This window comes from Herpailurus yagouaroundi, unplaced genomic scaffold (genome assembly GCF_014898765.1).
Source record: "Herpailurus yagouaroundi ecotype Mexico unplaced genomic scaffold, PumYag 159, whole genome shotgun sequence".
In the NCBI taxonomy this organism is placed as follows: Eukaryota; Metazoa; Chordata; class Mammalia; order Carnivora; family Felidae; genus Herpailurus; species Herpailurus yagouaroundi.
Window position 1 is genome coordinate 9,363,912 of NW_024412400.1, and position 23,955 is coordinate 9,387,866.

The following is a 23,955-nucleotide window of genomic DNA, read 5'->3' on the forward strand; positions in this document are numbered from 1 at the left end:
GAAAACAACTTTAAGGAACTCTGGAGATGACGATTTCCCCAAAATGGGTTGCTCTATACCCATCCGGTGTCACCTCTTTCAACCACATGCTTCCCAACTGCAAAGTGGCTCGGATCATCACTGGTCACACCTACGTGAGGACACCTCTACCAAGCTGTTGTCACTCATGCTACGTTGCCTGTATCGTATTTTCTCATAAGGCTAAATTAACTTGATGTCGAATGAAAATCAGGGTAAATATAAATATATATTCATGTACACACCATTACGTATGTACATCCTGCTATACATACAGGGACTGAATTCACCAGAAGTCATCTAAGCCCAGAGCTTTTTTGGCGGGAAGGTTTTCAACAATGTATTAACAGACATAGGGCTCTCCAAATTTCTCTTTCTGATCAGGGCAATCCCAGAAAGTTGTGTCATTCAGGCAACTTGCCCATTTCGTTTCAACTGCAAGTATGCAGACCTAAAGTCATTCAGATTATTCCCTTAAGACCTTTTAAAGGATGTTGGATTTATGCTGCTCTCTCCCTTTTAGTTCTGACATTGCTAACTTCTATCTCCTCTGTTTTTTAATCAATCTGGCTAGAAGTTCAATAATTTTAAGTTACTGAAGTATGAACAACCGGTTTCACTGGTTTTTATCTATTACTACTTCCCTGATTCAATGATTCTGGCTCTTATTTTTAGTATACCTTTATTGTCATTGCATTGGGTTTAAGTTGCTCCCCTCTTTCTAGCTCCTCCTATTGGAACTTAAAAGTTACTTTCTAATCTGGTGGTTCTCAAAGTATAGCCCCTCAACCAGCAGCATCAAAAATCACCCAGGAACTTTATTAGAAATGCAAATCACCATGCCCCACTCCAGACCTACTGAATGAGAAATGATGGGGGGGGGGGGGGGGGGAGAGCCAACAATCTGCACCTTAACAAACCTCCCAGGTAATTCCAACGCACACTAGAGTCTTTGGAACTCCCGTTGTAGTAGGGGCGTTTCACGCTATGGCTATTTCCCTCTTGATTCCACGTTAAATTCCCCCCAAATTTTTGCTGTATCGGGTGTCCATTATCATTTACTTTACAGTATTATTTAAATCCTCTTGAGCGGTCTTTATTGGCACATGACTTGCTTAGAAGTGTTTTATTTCCAAACATTTGGGGGATTTTCCAGATTTCCTCCTGTTATCTATTTCTAATTTCATTTCACTATAGTCAGAGAATTTAGTCTAAATTTTAGTTAATGTCATTAATCCAATTTATTTTATTTTTTTTTCTTTTTTTTTTTAATTTCTTTTTTCAACGTTTATTTATTTTTGGGACAGAGAGAGACAGAGCATGAACGGGGGAGGGGCAGAGAGAGAGGGAGACACAGAATCGGAAACAGGCTCCAGGCTCTGAGCCATCAGCCCAGAGCCCGACGCGGGGCTCGAACTCACGGACCGCGAGATCGTGACCTGGCTGAAGTCGGACGCTTAACCGACTGCGCCACCCAGGCGCCCCAATCCAATTTATTTTAATCCTTTGTTAAGATACAGTTTTTTGTGGCTGAAAATGTCATCTTAGGGAACATTCAATGTGTACTTCAGGTGAATGTGTTTTACAGTTATTGGAGTTAGTGTTCTATAAATGTCAAACTAGTTCATTTTCATCTGTATCATTCAAATCTTACATGTTCTTTCTGACTCCTTGTTTAAAACCTATCTAACAATCCGAACGGATTTGCCTACTTTTACTTGTAGTTCTAGCAAAGTTTTCTTCATCTATGTTAAAGCACTATTGACACATACAGATTAAGGACTGTTCATACTTCCTAACGAATTGAAGCTTTCATTATAAAATACTCAGCCTCATCTCTGATAATGCTCCCTTAATGTCTACTTGGTTATTAATATACCCACACAAGTTTTCTTGTTATTAGTGTTTCCATGGTATATCCTTTTTGCATGTTTTTTAGCTTATCTTTCTCTTTAAGGTATGTCTCATTTAAAGTGTACACAGCTAGGTTTCTCTCCTTTATCCAGTAGGACCATCTCTCCCCTTTTGAATAGACTACTTAAGCCACGAACACGGACTGTAATTACTAATGTGGGGAGGTTTAAATCCATCATCTTGCTATATGGCTTTCCCTTTGTCCCATTTGCTCTTTCTTCCTTTCTTTCTATGTTGCTGACTTATTTTGAATTGAGCATTCATTTAGTATTCTATTTAATCCCTTCTATTGACTATTTAGCTATAGCTATTTAATTTTTTACTAGATACTCTGCAGATTATAAGAGCATCTGTAAATTATCACAATTCACTTTAAATCAACATTTTAATAGTTCATACACAACACAAATATGTTTATGCTACACATGAAATATAAAATGAGACGGAAGAAATACTTGGCAAGATAATTGTCGCAATTTTTCCAAAATTCATCATAGGTATCAGCACACAGTGCCAAGAATCTTGTTGAACCTGGCCCAAGATATACCTACAAAGAGGACACTAGGTAGATGCTACTCAAACTGCTGAAAATATCAAAACTAAAGAGACAATCTTGAAAGCGATTAGAGAAGTGCTATATATTACACACTGGGAAACAAGGACATGAAAGAATGCAGACTTCTTATCAGAAACCATCCATGCCATAAGACGCTAAAACGATATTTTTGAAGTGTTGAAAGAAAAAAAAAAAGTGCTACCTCAGAATTCTGTCATCTATGAAAACACTCTCAAAAATAAAGAAGAAATAAAGAGAAAAGGGGTAAATTCATCTCCAGACGGAATTTAACGTGAAATGTTAAAGTAGATCTTTCAGGTTAAAGGGAAAGAGGCCTAGATACAAACCTGGGTTTTTCTAAGATATTTTAGGAATATCTTAGAAATATCTTAGAAAACATACTTTTTCTTAATCGTAGACTCACAGGGAGCCACAAGAGTCGTACAGAGAGATCCCATATTCTCTTCCTCCAGTTTCCCACAACGGTAACGTCTTGCACAGTTACAGTACAATATCAACAACCAAAACTGTGGCATTGGTACAGCATGTATGTAGAGCTCCGCATCATTTTATCACATGCGTGGATTCACGCAATCACAACAGAAGTATTCCATGATCACCAAGACCTCCCTCATGCTATCCCTTTGCAGTGAAACCCCCCCTCTTCTCTCAGTTTCCCTACGCCCTAGAAACCACTCATCTGTTTTCCAGCTCTGTAATCTTGTAATTTCAAGAATAATATATTAACACAGTCTCTCACTCAGCACAACACCCCCTGGAACCCACCCAAACTACTGTGCATATCAATAGTTCCTTCCTCCTTACTGTTAAGTAATATTCCACGGTAAGGATTGTGCCAAGGTTTATATGACTCACAAATTGAAGGATGTGCCAGTATTTTCAGGTTTGGGCTACTATAAATAAAGCTGGCATGAATCGCCAAATACAGACTTTTATATGAACGGAAGATTTCATTTCTCTGAAATAGAGCCCAGGAGCAAAACTGCTGAGTCATCTGGTAAACGTAGGTTTCGTTTTTTAGAAAACTGCCGAAATGTCTTTTACGCTCCCACCAGCAGTGGACAAAGGTCCAGTTCGCAGCATCTTTGCCAGCACTTGGTACTGTCGTTATTTATTAAATCGTTTTACTACACGTGTAGACGCAGTCTTAGTTTGCATTTCTATAACGAGTAACAATGCTAAATACTTTTTCATGTACTTATTTCCCAGGCATATGTCTTCTTTGGTGAAATCTCTCTCACGTCTATTGGCCATTTTCCAATTTTTTTATTCATTTGTTTGTTTACCATTGAGTTTTGAGAGTTCTTTACTATTGTAAACGAGTTCTTTGTCAGACATGTCGTTTGCAAACATTTTCTCCCGTGTGTAGTTTGTCTTTTCATCATCTTAACAGGGCCTCTACCACAGCAAAGTTTCTCACTTTGATGAAATCCAATCTGCTGGGTTTTTTTTGTTTTGTTTTGTGGGCTTTTTGGGGGGTGGGGGTGCAGGAGGGGCTTTTATGGATCATGCTTCTGGTGTCAAGTCTAAGAAATCTCTGAGCGTCATGAAGAGTTTCTCCTCTGAACCCTGTGGATAATCTTATTTTCTTGCAAAGAGTGTGGAGTTTTGTTTTCAAGCAGTTAAAATACCAGTCAATCACCTCAATCCTACAAAGGCTTGGTTTTCCTTTAGTCCTGAGGCATAGTTCTTAGACCTCAAGGGCAGCCCTTCTGGAATTTCAGTGGAAAGCCCCAAGTGTTTATCAAGTCCCTCTTAACTTGGTTGGACCTGACCCCAAAGCCTACCTCCCCAGCACTGGGCAACTGCTGAAATTTCTGCTCTTCAACCTGCCAGCTGCTGCTTTCTGCCTAGTTCCATGCACTATCATTCAGCTCCGGCACAGCTTCCGAGCTGGCCAAGGACTACAGTGGAATTGGCACACACATTTTGTGGGTCTCCTCTTGAAAGATTTCCCCCCTACTCTTCTTCTACTCTGTCCCGCAATGACAAACGCCAGCCTCGGTTCCTCGGCCCAGCAAAACTGTCGTGTCCTACCTGAACTCTGCTTCCCTGCATGAACTCGAACTCCTGCAGGGAAGAAGCCAACTAAAAGTACATGTCCCATAGCCTGCTTCCCTCCTTTGAATGGTGTGCCCTCACCAGCTTCTACAGAATTGCTTTCATATTCTGTCCAGATTCATCCAACCCAGGTCTGATCTTTATGTTAATTTTTCATTTTGGAAGAGTATACATTTATACCCCAAACATGATGAAACTCCGGAAACTGGTTCCAAATTTATATGGAAGACACTTTCTCCTTTTCTAGAATTGAAGATAAAAATCAACCAACTTGTTATCTCTCTGTTTGGATAGGTGGGTTGCTCTTCCCCACCCACTTCTAAATGCCCCGTTCACTAGTAGGGGTAGCTCATCTAGGGTCCTATCTCCAACTAACTGCTTCAGGAGAGGTTCAGGAGAACCTCAGGCTGCATCTTCTATCCTTAAATTGTACCAACTCAAAACCTGACAGGAATAACCCACCAACGCGCTTATTCTAAACAGTCTTAATGTCTTAATATTTCAGATTTCAGTTGTCCCTGTTTCTGACTTTTGAGAATTTCCCTTATTTTCTTGTGCATTCGGCTATTTTAAAGTCTCTTTGTAAAAGACTTTATCCCCGCATTTCTAGTTGTTTGTTTGTTTTTTGGGTGTTTTGTTTTGCTGCTGAAGTACTTTCAGGTTATCTAAGTAGCTAAACTGTGATAATTAGAAGGCCAGATGTTACTTTTATAATGAGAAAAAAATTGTAAATGTTACACGGAAAAGGTGGGGAAAAACAATTTTGTGTATGTACGTAAAATACACTTAAAAATACAGCCAAAAAGTGCAACAAGTATCCTTTGTTCTTCAAAGAAGTTTTAAGTTGAATAACTAGGATTGTGGAAAATTAGGACCATGACAGAACAGACTGTGCGTCGTTGTGCAGCAACTCAAGCCACCAGGGACAGCAGAGGAAGTGGTGCGATCATCTACGCTTCACTCCGAACAAGGGCTCCAAGTCAACACTCTATACCACAACCTCTAAAATACACGTGGGATCTGTCTCTAAATGCAGTTCATCGCATCCTGTGCTTAGAGTTCCAAAAGCACACGATGTTCAGAGAGAACTAAGTAAGTTAAATAATGCTTCCAATCACCATGTATCCACTGCTTAATATAAAATTTAATTGTAAAACCAATTCAGTAGACGGGTGAATATCACAGTGTTGATAATCTTAAGTCAAGAATTCTTGGGAGATATCATTCTGTTGAGCAATGAAATCACAAAATGTGATTATCCTACCAAAAAAAAAAAAAAAAAAAGACATAAAAAACAAAATACAGGAGCCTGGCTGGCTCAGTCAGTGGAGCATGAGACTCTTGACCTTGGAGTTATATGTTCGAGCCCCACGTTGGGTGTACAGATTACTTAAAAATAAAATCTTAAAAAATAAGTAAATAAATTTTGAAAATTAGATTCATTTCAAAGTAATGACAATAAGTGTTGCATAGCATACTGAACTTAGTAAATTAATGTGTTGAAAAGAAAAAGAAAATAGCAATCAATGACAGCTAATACATTAACCCATCATAAACTAAAATTGTGCATTTCATTTTAGGAAAAGGTTAAAACAGTTATAACCCATATAATTTATTTCTTACTGTATATTTAACATGGCAGTTAAAGTGACGCTGCAAAGGAAAAAGATGCACCCCAGAATGCATAGATTTGGCCTCACCTCTTTAATCAAGTGATCAAAGTATAACTAATCGTGGACACCTGACACTATCTGCTTCCTGGTAGGATGAAATCTGAAACACCCAACATCACCTATGATAAATTTTTACCCAAAAACAAAGTTTAATCTGAATCTAATCAAGCCTCTCAACCTAACTTACAGTTTACAGGAACTTTAGGGACTAGATGACCCAGAAAAAACAGACAGACGAATCCAGAATGTAGAACATTGTACAAGACAAGTAGCTTGGATTCTTCAAGAAATCAAAGCCATGGGGGATAAAAACGGGACGACAAATCTGTAAGAAATATTAGCACACCCTCCCCCCCTTAAAACCAACAGCGGATTGTAAAAACAAACAAAAACTCCACAAGCCAAGTGGAGTTTCATCTAAAAACACAAAGGTGGTTTAATTTTAGGAATGCCAATAATTCCTGTTAATAGAGACAGAAAAACTATGCCATCACCTCTATAGATGTCCTATAATCAAATTCAACACTCATTCACGCTAAAAATAAAAACCTGGTAGAGGCTTATTTAACGAGATTTTATACGAAAACCAAGTATTAATGAGAATACAGAACACTAGAAATTCTTTCATTTTCGTTTTATACAACTTTTTAAGAAAATCATTTAGACTATCCTCTAATGTTGAACATATGCATACCCTATGACAAGCAATTCTAACTCCTAGGTTTACCCAACATAAAGTTCACACAACTATATCAAAATGAGTGTCCAAGAATTACTTATAACAGCCAAATATGGAAAACTACCCAAAGGTCCACCTCCAGTGGTGTGATATATCCATTTGAAGAAAATGAACTACAGGTTCCTAAAACAAGGATTCCCCAAACATAATATGGAACAAAAAAAGCTAGATACCAAAGAGTACATGTCATATGATATACTTTAAATATAATTCAAAAGCAGACAAAATAATCGTAGTATTAGATATTATGGTAGTAATCACCCATAGAACAAAGGGAGAGACTAATGATTGGTAAAGGGTGTAAGGAGTCTCCTGTTGTGCTGGTAATGTTCTATTTCTGAACCCAGTCCGAGTTTCCTGGGTTTTCATTTTGTGACAATTTACTGAGCATGATATATACGTTATGTACATATTTCTGTATATCTGTAACTCTTCAATTAAATAAAAAGCATTATAATTTTTAAACCAAGCAAGCAAGCACAAAGTAATCCCTAACTCCCTAATCCCTAAATATGTAACACAAATTGAAAACAATATATGATTATATATCATGTCGGTAACAAAGAATTATTTCAGTCAACCTGAAACTCAGTATTTTAGCTGTATACATCATCCAGTGAATTATATCCCAAGGACCAAAACGAAAAACAAAACCAAACAAAATGCTACAAAAATACTTTAAACTGTACTTCACATTTTTATTGTTAGCAACAATATTGGATTGGCATTGTTTTTAAACTATTCTAAACCATAGGTTGAAGCAAATAATTATGTTAATGTCATCAGCAGCCAAGATTTTCAGCTTATAAGAAAAATAAAAATTTTAAAGAGGTAAAAACTCAAATTTAAATTGGAAATTGGAAAGATCAGTATGAATGGACTTATTTTTCATTTTAAGAAATAGTATTTCCTAATTCTAACCCTTGGAAAGTTCTAGAAGAAATGATAATCCAGGTAGCAAAGAGCACTCATACCCAGACTTTGTTCTCTAAGTACCATTTCCAACCAAAATTAAACAAAGTTCCTTAGAAAACTGATGTCAAAACTAGGGCTTAGTTATTCCCAAGCTAAGCCTGTGAAATCTTGTTGACAGAATGCAGGCAAGTTATCAGAGATAGTAGAGTCATGTTGAAAAGTAAGAAGCAAACTCAAAAGGGTTCCCATTGGACTTACTACAATTAAAGCGTCGAAAAGACTAGTAATGCAAAAGACTGAAATACATAAACATACATATATTAATCCACAGTTCTTAATAATACAAAGAAAATCTCATTGGCCACATCAAGATTACCAACGCACCAACTCATTGTTCTGAAAAATAGTCTATAAAGGAAACAATCACTTATCCTGCCTTTGCTAAACAAACTAGAGTTTAGGATAATAATGTAGTTGATATGGGCAAGTTCTCCTCTAAGAAAAACTCCCGACTGTAAATAAGTGAAAATCATCATTTTTGCAACCCTAAAGGACTAAGGCGTTTAAGCAACGATCAATGGATGCTAAGAACTATGAAGTAAAAGAGAGATGGGCAACCCTGCGACAAGGCTGACAAAACCTGTAACCAGTGAGCAATCCTAACATCACCAACGATGAGGCAACCAGACATTGCCTGCCTCTCCCTGTGAGGCAACAGGAAATACACAGAACCAAGTGTGAGGAATTCCAATCGCCCTCTCATAAAACTGAACTTGAATCTAATCAAGGCTATACATCAAAAATGGCAGTTCACAGGAAATGCAGGTGATTAAGGACCATGTTAAATGACACCAAAAGGGTGGAATAAGATTTCCACTATTCCAGCTTTGGCTAAAACAAATGACAATTTGCCTTTAGTGGATGATAGTAAAAAAAAAAAAAACAAAACAAAACAATAGGGAAATGTTTGAAATTAAGACTTAAGAGTCTACATTATCTAAATGCAACGCAAGACCCTATTTCAACCCTCGACCAATGAAAAGTTACAAAATGAATGTAGGAGACCGTCAAGAAAATCTGGAGAGTGGCTCTGATCCCATGGCTCCCTGGGAGTAACTAGTGTGGCTGCAGGAGACAAAGGAGGGCCTGTCCTCTAGGCACCATGAAACTCAGGGCACCACCAGCACAAGGTTCCCACCCCCAAAGGCCAGGACACCTCTACTCAGCAGCCCCCACTCACAGCAAGGAGCAATTAATGTGGGACTGAGCAGAAGCCCCAGAGCCCAAAAGAGGACCCGTAACCACTATAAACCTCATTGCTGATAACCTGTCCCTGTGCATGAAGAGCCTTAATGGTCCTAGACCTGATTTGGTGCACGTTCCAAACTCACTCTGTAATCAAACCCTCTAGTTGGACTCAGATAAAGGAGACTGGATTCCTATGTATAATGACAGATTTAAAATTAGACAATGACAATGATACCTATGATTACACTGCCCAGGAAATGACGTTCAATGAAAACTCTAGGTAAATGGAATGCCTCCATAATCCCATTACAAGCTAAACCAAATGCAGAGGAATGTTTTCTGTTCCTATCCACATGTAAACCACAGCCATTCAAGATGGACATGTGCTGATGCCTACAAACCAAAGAGTAACCATGACGTCCACATTGTCCCTGACCTGGGGGTTCTGGGATCCACATTCCGGCTTTCTTAGTAATACCGGGTTATTCATTCTCTGTGGTAATAAGATATACAAAGGTTTCCATCCAGATGGTCTGGACACTGTATGTTAGGATGTCCTGAAGCTAAAATGACTAAACAGGAATCCCTGGATGCTAGCCAGCTCTAAGCTATGATCATTTGTACATCAAGTGAGTCCTCATAGGTGAGCGTCCCCATAAGCTTTCAAATCCCATTATTCAAAAAAGCTCTGGTTTCTATACATTTGTCAGAATGCTCTTCCTTCAACAAGGAGTTAATGAATTAGAAAAAAAAATCACTTATTAGTTTTTCTGCAATTACTGGAAAAAGGTTTCAACGATACCCTAAATGCTCTTCAAGCAGTACACGCTGAAATAAATGGTTTATCTCCAACGGTATGAGGCCCTGACTGCCCAACAAGGAGCTGCATGGCCTGTAGTTGGTGAAATATTGTTTCCATTGTTGACAAATCAGGAATTGTGACCCAAAATCTAAAGGATCCTAAAGAGCAGATAAAATTTTTCATCAAGTAAGTGACACCTCTCCCACAGACCCATTTTGTTGATTAAGCCTTGGCTCCTAGGAATCCCTGCTCTGGGGGATTTTTCAGTCCTTGGCTACTGTTCTCCTTACAACCATCAGATGAACCTCCCTAGTGGGTTGCATGCTCTCCAGGGTTTCACATGCCTATTGACAGCCACATGCGCACCAAATGGCATCCTTAAGCATCAGGACACGGGAGAACATCAACAGCAACCACAGAAGTGATGAAGACGGAGACGACGTGGCTTTCCAGCCTGACAACTCCTAACAGAAAACAGCGAATGAGGGACTCTCTGGCCTGCTGAGAGCACGACAAAAAAGAGGGAATCGTTAAAATCCAACACGGAGACCAGACTTGACAATTTCCTGAGCAGACAAAACCAGTCAGTCATATAAGCAAAGCTTCGTTTAACTCATCTTGCAAAACCAGCAAGGATGACCTCACCTCGGTCCCTTCTTGCGTATTCGTCGGGGTATCAGAGGTGAAACATAAACAGTCCCCCAAGTTGATAGGGGGATAACCACTAACCAACTCCCTTTAAGAAGACCCCAATGTTATCACCAAACACTTTAAAGAATCCACACACACTGCCTTCCCAGTATAAAAGCTGCTTTACAAGAGCATACCTCTGAGCCTCATTCCGTGTTTTGAGTGTTCCAGTTCACAAACTGTCTTAGTATGTGCACAATAAAATTTTACTAATCACTACTTCAAAAAAATATATATATAGAAAAAAGAAAACAATCTGAATATTGACTGGATACTAAATGTCTCTGACTTCTGCTCAGGTCATGATCTTGCCGTTTGTGACTTCGAGCCCCACGTGGGGCTCTGTGCTGACAGCTCAGAGCCTGGAGCCTGCTTCGGATTCTGTCTCTCTCTCTCTGCCCCTCCTCCACTCACACTCTCTCTCTGCCCCTCCTCCACTCACACTCTGTCTCTCTCTCTCTCTGCCCCTTCTCCACTCACACTCTCTCCCCTTCGGAAATAAACGTTAAAAAAAAAAAAATTAAAAAAAAAAACACTTGATTTGGTTGGGTGTGATACTGGTATTATAATATTTTTTAAAATCCTTTTCTGTTATATATACTGAAATACTTAGGAGTTAAATATGATATCTGGGATTTTTTTTTAAACAAACATGACCATAAAGGGGAGGGGAAGGAGAGGGAATGAGACTGGGAGGGAGAGAAGAGACAGATGACAAACAACATTGGCCAAGTGCTGATAATTATCGGAAGTGAGCAGTAAATCCTTATGCTAGTCTCTCTACTTTGATGTATGCTCAAAGTTTCCACTATAAAAATGTTTGATGAAGGGGTCAAACTAGAAAGGCTGTTAACTTTCCTTCCAGTTCTAAATTTCAGGGTTCTATATTCAACTTTTTCTGTAACATATGCTTACACTGCATGCTTAAGACTAAATCTATGCACAATACCAGGAATATTTCCTGAAAAATATTACACATAAGCAGCACAATGATTACGGGGTGGTAAGCGTGTCATCTAGAAGGAGAGGCTTAAGAAGTTGCCTATCTCTGTAGAAAAGAAAAAGAATGGAACAAACGCTTCTAAATACACACAAGAGACCACGACCAGCTCTTCTCTGTAGCCATCGGTGAAAGCGCGAGACGAAAGAGACTTCCATTATACCACAAGGATAGTAAAGCAGCTATTTCTCCATATCTTCCCTCTAACCAATGATACTGCCATACTTCCCTACCATTCTTCCAAGGACTTGTTAAATCCTCCAGCGCTGACTCGGTGCCTCAGACACTCGTTGCTCTGCTGGCCAAGCACTGCAGAATACTAGGTTATAAAATGAGGTTCTATACTTTCTAAATGCCTAGAAGATCTTCAACCACAATTCTTTTTTTGGGGGGGGGGGGGGGGGTCCACCAGTAGTAAACCTACTAGCCAAAATTTTATTCGTGAAACCAGGAACACCCACAACCGTGAGTGTTACAGAAACCTGGTCTCAAGAGTCCTGAAGCTAAGCTTCACCGATGGGCGCCACGGGGCTCTCAAATCCCCTGGAATGACTGCACTTTCCTGGAGAGGCTGCCATGGCATTCATCTCAAACAGCAACAATCACTAATGGAATAAAACCACACGCCCTGCAGCAAGAACCCGAAAAAACAGGGAAAGATGAAACACTGTGTTGCATACCCGTTAAGCCAGCTTCTTGAGGCTAAGAGATAAACTCTTAAACTTCTGAAACTTGGTTTCTAGTGTTCGAGTGCCCTCTAGTGGCTGCTTCAATTGTGACAACCAACGGCTCACAGCAGGAAGGAATACAGAATGACAAAGTGTAAGAAGTAACAGCATACAGGAGTACCTGGCACAATTCCAAGGTACTCTGTGCACTTCTCATTATCCAGAAGAACTTAGCTCACAACACAATATGCATAACTAGGAAGTTTCCCAGATATGTCATGACCCACGAGTACATTTTTTTAGTAAGTATAATCTTCCCCAAGGTCCATTTCAAATTAATAAAACATCAACAGCCCCCAGAAAAGAACAGTACACCAAGGAAAGACGCGAGAACCTCAGGAATTAACACCCATCCCCTCCCGTCAATGGAGGCAGCATCAAGAAGGCAATGGTATCTGATAAGGGACGGCCACCAGGAGTCGGGAGACACAAGGTATCCGGTCCCTGAAGACAGACGCGCTGGCCAATGAACACCCTGAGTCTGCACAGAGACCAGTTCAAGAACTCGTTCAAGAACCGCCCGATCCGACGGTCTCGGTGACAGCACCGACGACAACTGCCAGCGGGGACAGGCCACAGGCCTGGGGCCAGGGTGTGAGCCGAGCACATCGCCCAGGGTGACTGACAGGTCCCTGGTCACCGCAGAGGCCTTCTGCCCAGACCGACGGGAATTCCTACGGCAGAACATACTTCCTGGAATCATGGCCACCAGGAGCCCCGCGCACAAAGATGCCAGCCGGGCGTGGGCAACCTCTCAGCACTAGCCTTGGCCTCCATTCGATCTTCCCAGACTCTGCCCCAAGGCACCCCCTCACCTGCACACCTTCCAGAAAGGCTACCTACACACACACCTCTCCTTCAGGGTGTCCACAACGAAGGGGGAACTGACCCTCTAAACAAGAACCTTCTCACCCTCAGGACGTTTCTGAGTCTACAGATCGGTCTTTCCCAGAAAACATCCTACTGATATCTAGGACAACTGTCTATGCCTAGGAGATTCATTCAGGCTTGCCGCCCAATGCTGTGGCTCACTATTCACGCTATTTAGTATTCCACTCTGTGAGGGTGACACGCTTTGTTCTACTGTTGACAGACACGGGAGTTATTTCAAATTTAGGGCTATTACAAATCATGCCGGTCATACACATTCTCGTGTGTCATTTGGTACCCTGGGTGACAAAGGAGGAGATGCTGGCTTACAGAGGAAAGATGTGCTCAGTTTTTTGTTTTTTTTTTTTTAATCTTTATTTTTGAGACAGAGCGACAGACAACAAGGGAAGTGAAGAGAGAGGAGGAGACACAGAATCCCAAGCAGGCTCCAGGCTCTGAACTACCGGCACAGAACTCAATGTGGGGCTCAAACCCACGGGCTGTGAGATCATGACCTGAGCCGAAGTGAGACGCTTGACCGACTGAGCCACCCAGGTGCCCTGAGATGTACTCAGTTCTTGAAGATGATCACCCAGCAGTCTTCCAGAGTGGCTGTGCCCATTTACATCCCCACCAGCAGCACAGAAGCCTTCCTTCTGCTCAGTACTTTCACCAACATTTAGGACTGAGGCTTTTTAATTTTTGCCAACCTGGTGACTGTCTTGATATTTCACGTTGGTTTTGACTTGCAATTCTCTGATGCCTCAGTATTTTGAAATCTCAAAAGACAGCACATATCCAGATTGAGATCATTGTTTTTTTTACAGCATCTACCACTATGAACCTAGTCCATCCAAGCCACCATCACCATCTGAACTACTACATAGCACAGGCTCTTAAAGTGCTTTCTCTGATTCGACCTTGCCCCTGTCCTTGTAAAGACAGAGTGATTCTCTTCAGATACAAGCTACATGGAGGCTCTCTGCTCATATCCTCCAGTGGCTTCCCCTCTCATTCAGAATCAACTCCCAAATCGGAGTAGGGCTTACGACAAGGCTTGGGATGACCTCGCCCCTGGAGACTTCACTAACCCCATCTCCTGCCAGGCGTCTTCCTCTTGCTCAGTTCCAGCTGCATCACCTCCATGCTGTTCCTCGAAACATGCCAACCGCTCCTCTGATCTCCAGCCCTTTGCACGTGCGGCTCACCCAGCCGAGGGACGTGCTCCCTCAAACCCTTCAGGTCTCTTCCTGGATGTTCCCACCCCAGGCTTTCTCTGGCCAACCCATCTGAAATAGTGCCACCATCACCTCATCCTTCCCAGACCCCACTATCCTCCTTTAGCTTTTCCGCTGCATCTATTAGCACCTAAACTAGATATCTGCTCTCTCTCCTCACACTAGAACACACACTCCATCGAAACAGATTTTTATTTCTCTTGCTCAGCACTATACCCTGGTACCTAGTCTGTACTTTGTACACAGACACCAACAAATATTTGTTAAACAAGGAATAAAAGAGTATCAATACAAGGAAAAAAAGAGTATCAGGGACGCCTGGGTGGCTCAGTCGGTTAAGCGTCTGACTCTTGGTTTCAGCTTAGATCACGATCTCATAATTCTTTAGATCGAGTGCCGTGCTGGGCAGTGAGGAGCCTGCTTGGGATTCTCTCACCCTCTCTGTCCTTCCCCACTCATGCTCTCTCTCTAAAATAAATAAATACAAAATAGTATTTATATAGTAAATATTTATAGTTAAATCAATACAAAATAAATAGAAAATAGTAGCTGAATTTCTTCTGGAAGAAGAACGTGCCTGGAATAATGGTCTTCCTGCACATAACACACTACCACACCCATAGTAGACACTCAATAAATGTTCAAATAGTAAAAGAACAACGAATTTGCCTTTTTCTTTCCTATTCCCTTCTCCTCTACCCTTCCAGATCTTCTAAAGCGATGTAGAATTTACTTCCATACTACTGTTCATTTTTTAACATTATATATATATATATTCTTTCTAAAGAATCCATTCTTTCCAGGTCACATGTCACAACATTAACAGCTACTATTTGGACTTAGATACTAATGGAGTCACTGTCTATATTTGCTGCTTCTTTCTGTTACCTTAACATTTGTTTACAGACAGCTACTCAAGCAGCTTGCTCAAGTACAATTTTTTAGAAATGTGGGTGAAATTAAGATGGAGTCTCTGAATTTCTGAAAAAGTCTTTTGTCCTCAAAAATCAAACAACAGGATGGCTGTACAGAGAAATTTAAGGTCACACGATCCCATAAGTGTTCTTTTTCTACCGCTTTCTTAGTGTTGGTCTAATTCCACTGCGATCTTCAGCTGAAATAGTGGTACAAATAAATTATATGCAAGTCTAATTCACTTTTGTTTATAACCTAGGTTTTGGTTTTCTTTTACTCTTTATAATTACAAATTTCACCAGGATAGGACTAATTATGGGTCTTTTTTCAGCATCTTGCCTGACATTTGGTGAAACCTTTCATCTAAAGATTGAGTCTTTTTTCAGCTCAGGGTGAAATTTTCTTCTATTATTTCTTTCATGAATGTTTGCTTTGATCTCTTCTTCTGGAAATCCCATTATGTTTATCTTTGACAAGTGCTGTCCATAGGAATACAATTCAAGCCACAAACCTGATTTAAAATTTTCTAGGAACCATATCAAAAAAGAAAAAAGTGAAATTAACGGTAATAATTTATCCATCCAAATGTATCCAAAAATATTATCTGCATAAAAATACATTATCAAAAATAACCAAATAATATTTTTATCCAAATAATATTCAGTCATTTGAAAATGTAGTCTATAAAAAATGTACAGGTGAGATGCTTTTTTCTTTTTTCATATGGAGTCTTCAAAATCTGGTATGTGTTCTCTACTTGAAGTTCATCTCAATTCAGATTACTTTTTTTAATTTTTTTTAATGTTTATTTATTTTTGAGAGAGAGAGAGTGTGAGTGTGTGTGTGTGTGTCAACAGTGAGAGCAGGAGAGGCAGAGAGAAAGGGAGACACAGAATCTGAAGCAGGCTCCAGGCTCTGAGCTGTCCGCGCAGAGTCTGATATGGGGCTTGAACCCACAAATCTTGAGATCATGACCTAAGCTGAAGTCAGACACCAGTTTTAACCAACTGAGCCACCCAGGTGCCCCCAGACCACCTGCTTTTCAAAGGCTAGTGCCTGCCATACTGGACAGACCAGATCCTCCAGAACTATCTTTCATGCTTTAAGTTCGTAATTTTTTTTTTAATTTTTTTTTTCAACGTTTATTTATTTTTGGGACAGAGAGAGACAGAGCATGAACGGGGGAGGGGCAGAGAGAGAGGGAGACACAGAATCGGAAACAGGCTCCAGGCTCTGAGCCATCAGCCCAGAGCCTGACGCGGGGCTCGAACTCACGGACTGTGAGATCGTGACCTGGCTGAAGTCGGACGCTTAACCGACTGCGCCACCCAGGCGCCCCTAAGTTCGTAATTTTTAACCTTTCTTTTTTTCTTCTGAATCCTAAGAGAATTCTTCCAGCTGATCTTCAGAGTTTGTTTATTTTTGAGAGAGAAACAGAGCAAGTGGAGGAGGGGCAGAGAGAAAGGGAGAGCAAGAGAATCCTAAACAGGCTCTGCACTGTCAGCGAGGAGCCTGACGCAGGGCTCAAACTCACGAACCATAAGATCATGACCTGAGCCAAAACCAAGAGTTGGACACTTCACTGACTGAGCCACCCAGGCGCCTCCCTGATCTTCAAATCCACTCACTCCACTTCTAAGATACTCATCCTACTTATTACAGCACCTATATGACAGTCATATTTTATACCTTCGGGGCTCACTCTTCATGGCACGCTGCTCCTGAGCACTGACTGCCAGTTTTGATTACCCAGCCCTCTAGAATGTCACGAACAGGTCTTAGAATTTTTCTTTAACTTCTCTTTCAACTCCTACAGCCACTCTATTTCATTGGAAACCCTTGTTCTGAGTCATGAGAAGCCACCCTCCAACTTTTGAGCTACTAAGCCTCTGTGATGAGTGATATTGCCCTAGCTGCTTGGTATTTTAGATTAAAAGTCTAGTTTATTCCTCTCTGATAACCAAGTTAGGTACCATCAGGGGTCACACTGGTCCCAGAAAACAAGAAAAAGGGTTAGACTTAGTGCCATTTCCTTTAGTAGCTCAGAGATCTCACAATTTGCAGCAAATGGGGATGGAACTGAAGCAAAGGAAATCCAGTGACCTTAAATGAACGGCCCATTTGTATCTACTCAGAAGAGGGCTAACTGGGATGCCATCCCAGCAACTGGCTGAGGTACCAGACAGCACAGTTACAGAACATTTTTCATCGCTACAGGAAGTTCTATTGGACAATACTTGGCTCAACAATTCCTCTTAAAGTCTCAAATACCATACTACCAGGTTCTGGCTCTACAAGATCCCCTCTCTTTCACACTTTCTCTTTCCTTCAGGAGTTCTTTTTTTTTTTTTAATTTTTTTTTCTCCGTTTTTTTATTTATTTTTGGGACAGAGAGAGACAGAGCATGAATGGGGGAGGGGCAGAGAGAGAGGGAGACACAGAATCGGAAACAGGCTCCAGGCTCCGAGCCATCAGCCCAGAGCCTGACGCGGGGCTCGAACTCACGGACCGCGAGATCGTGACCTGGCTGAAGTCGGACGCTTAACCGACTGTGCCACCCAGGTGCCCCCCTTCAGGAGTTCTTAACCTTGCCCCTAAAAGCCTTGGTTCTTTTCACCTATTTCAACTCTTGACACTCCCCAATCCAAGGGGAAACGGACACTCAAAAAGGCAGTGCAACAGATTTCACTTAGTGGGACTTGAATTTACTGATTAAGAGATGCTTCCCAGTATCAGTACTCGAAAGAAATGGTGTACACTTCAAAATATCTTCCAAGTATGCACGTCCACTAAATACTGGGGTCACAGTCAGAAACAACTGACAACTGATGAGGATGAAAATACTAACTTCAGGGTAAAAAGGAGTTTAATCTGAAATACGAGCTGTGCTTCACTAGGAAATAAATTAGGTATAATAAGATGTTAGAGAGACTACAAGGAAACTAGCAATGAAATAAACCTTCTCCAAAAATTACTGAAATAATAATGAAGAGAGCCTATAAGCATTTTAACTCTGCCATATCACCTTTAATAACAGAACAGGTTGCAAATGTGTGGCTGTGTTTAAGCCTAAGAGCCTACTGAGCCTATTTTACAAATGCCACAACTCCACAAAGAAAAACTTACGTGAAGGTCAACGAAAGTTGCATGTTCTAAATCACAAAATCAGAAATGATCTTTTTTTTTTTTTTTTTTTTTTTGCCATTCATAACATTTCAGTAATAAAAGAGACTTACCTCAGTAACAGGTGTATTTTCCTGGAGCTCAGTTGTGTGTGAGGCCAGTAAACCAATCACCCGAGCAACCTTGGCCCGTCTGTAAATGGAGAAAAATAAGGTCTGAGGAGAACTAGGAAACCAAGTAACATCACACAATTATGAGCATTAACATAAAATAAAAATGGGATGTGCTGGGGTAGGCACGTACTCTCCCGTGAATATGGCCCCAAGAAACGCACGCTCACGTACAGGAAACATGAACAGCAATGCCCTCTGCAGAACCGGTTGTGATGTGACTAAAGCTGAACAAGTTGTGCTTTACTAGAGAATGCAAAATAAAAATTTTGTAAGGCCTTAACCAGAGGGGAGAAGGAAAATGTAATTAACCATTTTATTTCTGAGTAGAGCAGTATTTGGCTGAAGGTTATGTTCTACTTGTTAGGCCAATGATTGTATACATAAGAGATAAAATATCAGAACAGTTAAACATTTATATATCCACTTCTACAGTAATTTTTATAATCATGGATCATATACATATTGTCCCAAAAACTACTAGTTTTAGTGAAGTTTCTGTTTCATTATCCAACAGAAAATAAGGTTGATAAATTATTAAATATGATTTTCAGGTGGAAAATTTTATTTCATGGAGAAAATTAGTCATAAGATTTTTTTAATTCGGAAAAAATGGTTGAATGTGTGAGTTGGTAAGAACCGTATTTTTTCCTTTTTTTTTTTTTTGAGAACCATATTCTTATTGATGCTTGCACATTCTCTGGGCTAATCAGTGTTCATGTCAGCCAGAGAACCTCTGCTTTTCTGGTTCTTAAGCTACACAGGACCCATGGAGGGAAACAAATCACACTGAGAGAAGAGCCATAGGAAAGTGTTTATGTTGTCAGAACTCTAACATACAGACATAATTCTAACGGATTTCAACGCTTCTTGAATTAGCCATTCACATGTCTTAACCATATACAAACTGAAAAAGTCCTAGGTTATTTGTATGATTAGTATTCTGCCTCTAAATAAAAAGAGTATACTGCTTTTTAAATTTTAATCCCTTAGTCAACATTATGGAAGTTTCAGGTATACAACAGTAACTCAACAATTCCATAAATCACCCACTGCCCATCATGACAAGTGCACTCCTTAATCCCCACCCACTATTTCACCCATCTCCCCACCCAACTCCCCACTCAACTAACCATCAATTTGTTCTCTACAGTTTAAGAGTCTGTTTCTTGGTTTGTCTTTTTTCTTTGCTCATTTGTTTCTTAAAATTCCACATACAAGTGAAATCATATGATATTTACCTTTCTCTGGCTTATTTCCCTAGCATTATACTCTAGCTCCATCCATGCTGTTGCAAATGGCAAGATTTCATTCTTTTTATGGCTGAGTAATATGCCATTGTGAATATATACCACATCTTTTTTACCCATTCACCTATGTATGCACACTTGGGCTGCCTCCATAATTCAGCTATTGCAAATAATGCTGCTATGAACATAGGGGTGTGCGTATCCCTCTGAATTAGTGTTATTCTTTGCATAAATACCCACTAGTGTGATTACTGGATCGTGGGGTAGTCCTGTTTTCAATTTTTGAGGAACCTCCATACTGTTTTCCACAGTGGCTGCACCAGTTTGCATTCCCAACGGTGTACAGGGCTTCCTTCTTCTCCACATCCTCGTCAATACCTGTTGTTTCTTGTGTTTTTTATTTTAAGCCATTCTGATAGGTGTGAGTTGATATCTCGTAGTTTTGATTTGCATTTCCCTGATGATGAGTGATGTTGAACATCTTTTCATAGGTCTGTTGGCCATGTGGATGTCTTCTCTGGAGCAATGTCTGTTCATGTCTTCTGCCCACAAATAATTGGATTATTTGTTTTCTGGGTGTTGAGTTGTAGAAGTTCTTTATATTATTTTGGATACTGATACTGATATGTCATTTGCAAATATCTTCTATCCATTCCACAGGTTGCCTTTTATTTTGATGTAGTCCCAACAGTTTATTTTTGCTTCTGTTTCCCTTGCCTCAGGAGACAGATCTAGAAAAATGATGCTTTCCCCAATGTCAGAGACATCACTGCCTGTGCACTCTTCTAGGATTTTGATGGTTTCAGTTCTCACATTTAGACCATTCACCCATTTTGAATTTATTTTTGTGTACGGTATAAGAAAGTGGTCCAGTTTCATTCTTTTCCATGGAGCTATCCGGTTTTCCCAACACCATGTGTTGAGGAGATTGTCTTATACTTTAAAAGTGATCAATTTGGAAGAAAAAAAAAATTGGTAGGACATTGGACCAGAAGTTACAAGGAAAAGCATCTAGTCAGTGCTCTGCCACCGACCCATTTTGTGACCAAGGCCAAGTCAATTATGCTTCAATTTCCAAACGTGTAAAATTTCAAGGGAAAGATGGATTAACTTCTGAATTTTTTTTACAATTAAAACACAAATGCTTATTATCAGAAACTGACTAATGAATTAGAGGACGCAGAGCAAAAACTTACTTTATCTTAGTTCAAAGACAAGCCCAAAGTACTCATGAAACATTAAATTGTTTTTGCATTCTACAAAATTAAATAATGCCTACAAGATTTATTCAAGTAAAAGAAAAATGTATTACAATGTGCTAAATGTTTTCACCAATCTCACCAGAACCCACTCCTATCAGAAAAAGAAAAAAAACAGACTATCTTAAAACCCTTATAGTTTTAAACTATCAACTATTTAAAGTAACAAAACATTTCTTAGTCTATACCAAATACTTACATACAACTATATCTACATATGATGCCCTCAAAAAACTGGCTTCTTCACATAATCAGCCCCTTGTTTAAATATCACCATTTCAGGCACCCCTGGAGTCCCAATACCCTGTACCTCGCAAGTGTCCCCATACTCAGGACAGCATCTGCACTGACCAATAACCTTTCTGCAGTGACAGGCACATCACCTATCTACACTGTTCAATACAGTATCCATCACATACATGTGACTAGTGAGCACTTAAAATATGGCTGATACAAGTAAAAAAATTTTTAAATTACTTTTAAATGTAAACTTTAATAACCACATACAGCTAGTTGTTACCACATTAGAGCAGATCCAAAATGCTCCAGTTCCTTCTTGGGTTTACTTGTTTATTATCTGTGTCCCCTACCACCCTAGAAGGTCCACAAATGCAAGACTTTGTCTTGCCCAACCCCGCAAGCCCCAAGACAGTACACCTCACATCAAGTAGGCCCCAATAAACGTTTGCTGAATGAATAGGACAGTGACACCTAAAACAAGGTAACTAAAGATGTTAGTGGAAAAGGAGTGGATAAATATAGGACTGTACATGGTAAACAAAAGTGGAACAGGGTTTCCAATATAAATCTCAAAAAAAAAAAAAAAATTAGGGCTAACATCATTGAGAAAAAGATCCCTTGTAAGAAAAAGCAGTACAACCTACGAAGGGCATCGTTATACACCATGTAACAAAGAATTAAAAGTTAACCCAAGAATAGTGGGGAAATTCAACCTGCTTCTCTTCCAAGCACAGCAAGAAGGCCACATGAACACATACATACATACAAGCATCCATAATAAAACTATGAAGGTCAAAGTAACAAATGTATATACCAAACTTACTACAATCTACCAACAGTGACCACACTTATTCAATGAGAAGCAGTATAGGGTGGTGTTTATCACCCTGAAATGAAATGTGCTGGGCCTAGCCTTGACCCCACCATGAGGAAGAAGGAAGGACAGTTCCTTGGATTACTGACTCATCCTTCATGTCCCTGGTTACTTTGATGGACTGACTACAGTATGTACCCAATCAAGGTGCTCAGAGAATCAAAGGAGATAATCCTTGCCAAGAAATTACCATGTCGTCTGACATGTAATATGTGCTGTGTGGGTTAGCTATTATTACCACTACATTAACATTTTTAAGAATGACTTTTTTTTTAGACCACAAAGATAAATCCACAGAATCCCCAAAGGCAGAAATTATACAGAACATACTATGTTATAAAAGTGCAACAAGAAATATAAAGCAAAAAAACCTAAATACTCATAAACTCAGAAGCACTTCTGTATGTCTGATGTGTCAAATGAAAATTGAAAACACCGATCATTCATAATCATAATCGACAGAAATAAAAGTGAAACCAAGGAGACATTTTGCTGCTTTATGTAGCAGACTGGACACTGACACGCACCTTTCTGTTCTCTCAAGGGTCTGGTAAATGAAAGCCAAATTTATAATTAAATGATAACCAGCAGTGCCTGGGTGGCTCAGTCACTTGGGCATCCAACTTCAGCTCCGGTCATGATGTCACGGTCCGTGAGTTCAGGCCCTGCATCAGGCTCTGTGCTGACAGCTCAGAGCCTGGAACCTGCTTCATGTTCTGTGTCTCCCTCTCCTCCGTGCCTCCCTCTCCCTCCCTCTCTCTCAAAAATAAACAATTTTTTTTTAATGTATAATTAAATCTTCTGTATACAGAAAGAAGGACTGAAAGTGGACCAAAACGTACAAGGAAATCCCGGGTGACCAGCACAGATGAAATCATATTGACAGAAGATGAATAGAAGAACTCCCTAAGAACCACAGATAAAGACAGATATTCCCAAGGAAGCCCCAGAGACTGAGTCAACTGAAAGAGAAGGCAAGGAAGAGCCACTGGACAGTCACCAGATTGCAGACCTGCACAATGAACGAGTGAGCCAACCAGGTCCTGCTGCCTTCCCATCTCCCTCCTTGGTAACCCAGAATAAACCCTGCAGCCCCGGTCTCCAGGATAAAAATGGAAAATTACTCCTATGGTAAGCAATCTACCCTGAGGTGGGAAACAGATGTAGATATGGGGACCAGAGACCGCTGTCCTCTACACCAGATGGTAGAGCAGAAAAGGGGGTTAATGCAGGAAAGCCAGCTCCGTCCCCAAGAAAAACCCATCCTCGCAACTCCTCAAGAGGCCCACGGCTTGCCTGCCTGCTCTCCAGCCAGCTGGGCTCCCAACATACAAGTCCATCAGTCAACAGGCATCACCACTCACGCGTCAGCTCTCCCTTTAAAAAAGCTGCTGCCGGGGCGCCTGGGTGGCGCAGTCGGTTAAGCGTCCGACTTCAGCCAGGTCACGATCTCGTGGTCCGTGAGTTCGAGCCCCGCGTCAGGCTCTGGGCTGATGGCTCAGAGCCTGGAGCCTGTTTCCAATTCTGTGTCTCCCTCTCTCTCTCTGCCCCTCCCCCGTTCATGCTCTGTCTCTCTCTGTCCCAAAAATAAATAAACGTTCAAAAAAAAAAAAAATTAAAAAAAAAAAAAAAAGCTGCTGCCAATTCCACT

The 23,955-nt window shown here is 40.4% G+C and overlaps 1 protein-coding gene across 7 annotated transcripts in view; it reads right to left on the bottom strand.

Moving 5' to 3' along the window:
• The window catches only part of ULK4 (unc-51 like kinase 4), a 586,637-nt gene that overhangs the window by 508,187 nt on the left and 54,495 nt on the right, over window positions 1–23,955 (bottom strand). For all 7 annotated transcript variants that reach the window (XR_005791953.1, XM_040479906.1, XM_040479903.1 and 4 more), the window contains one exon: window positions 18,625–18,703. Coding sequence is in view for 6 of the 7 variants with exons in the window: in XM_040479906.1 (XP_040335840.1) it covers window positions 18,625–18,703 (79 nt within the window). In the remaining variant the exon portion in view is untranslated. The remainder of the gene's footprint in view (window positions 1–18,624; window positions 18,704–23,955) is intronic.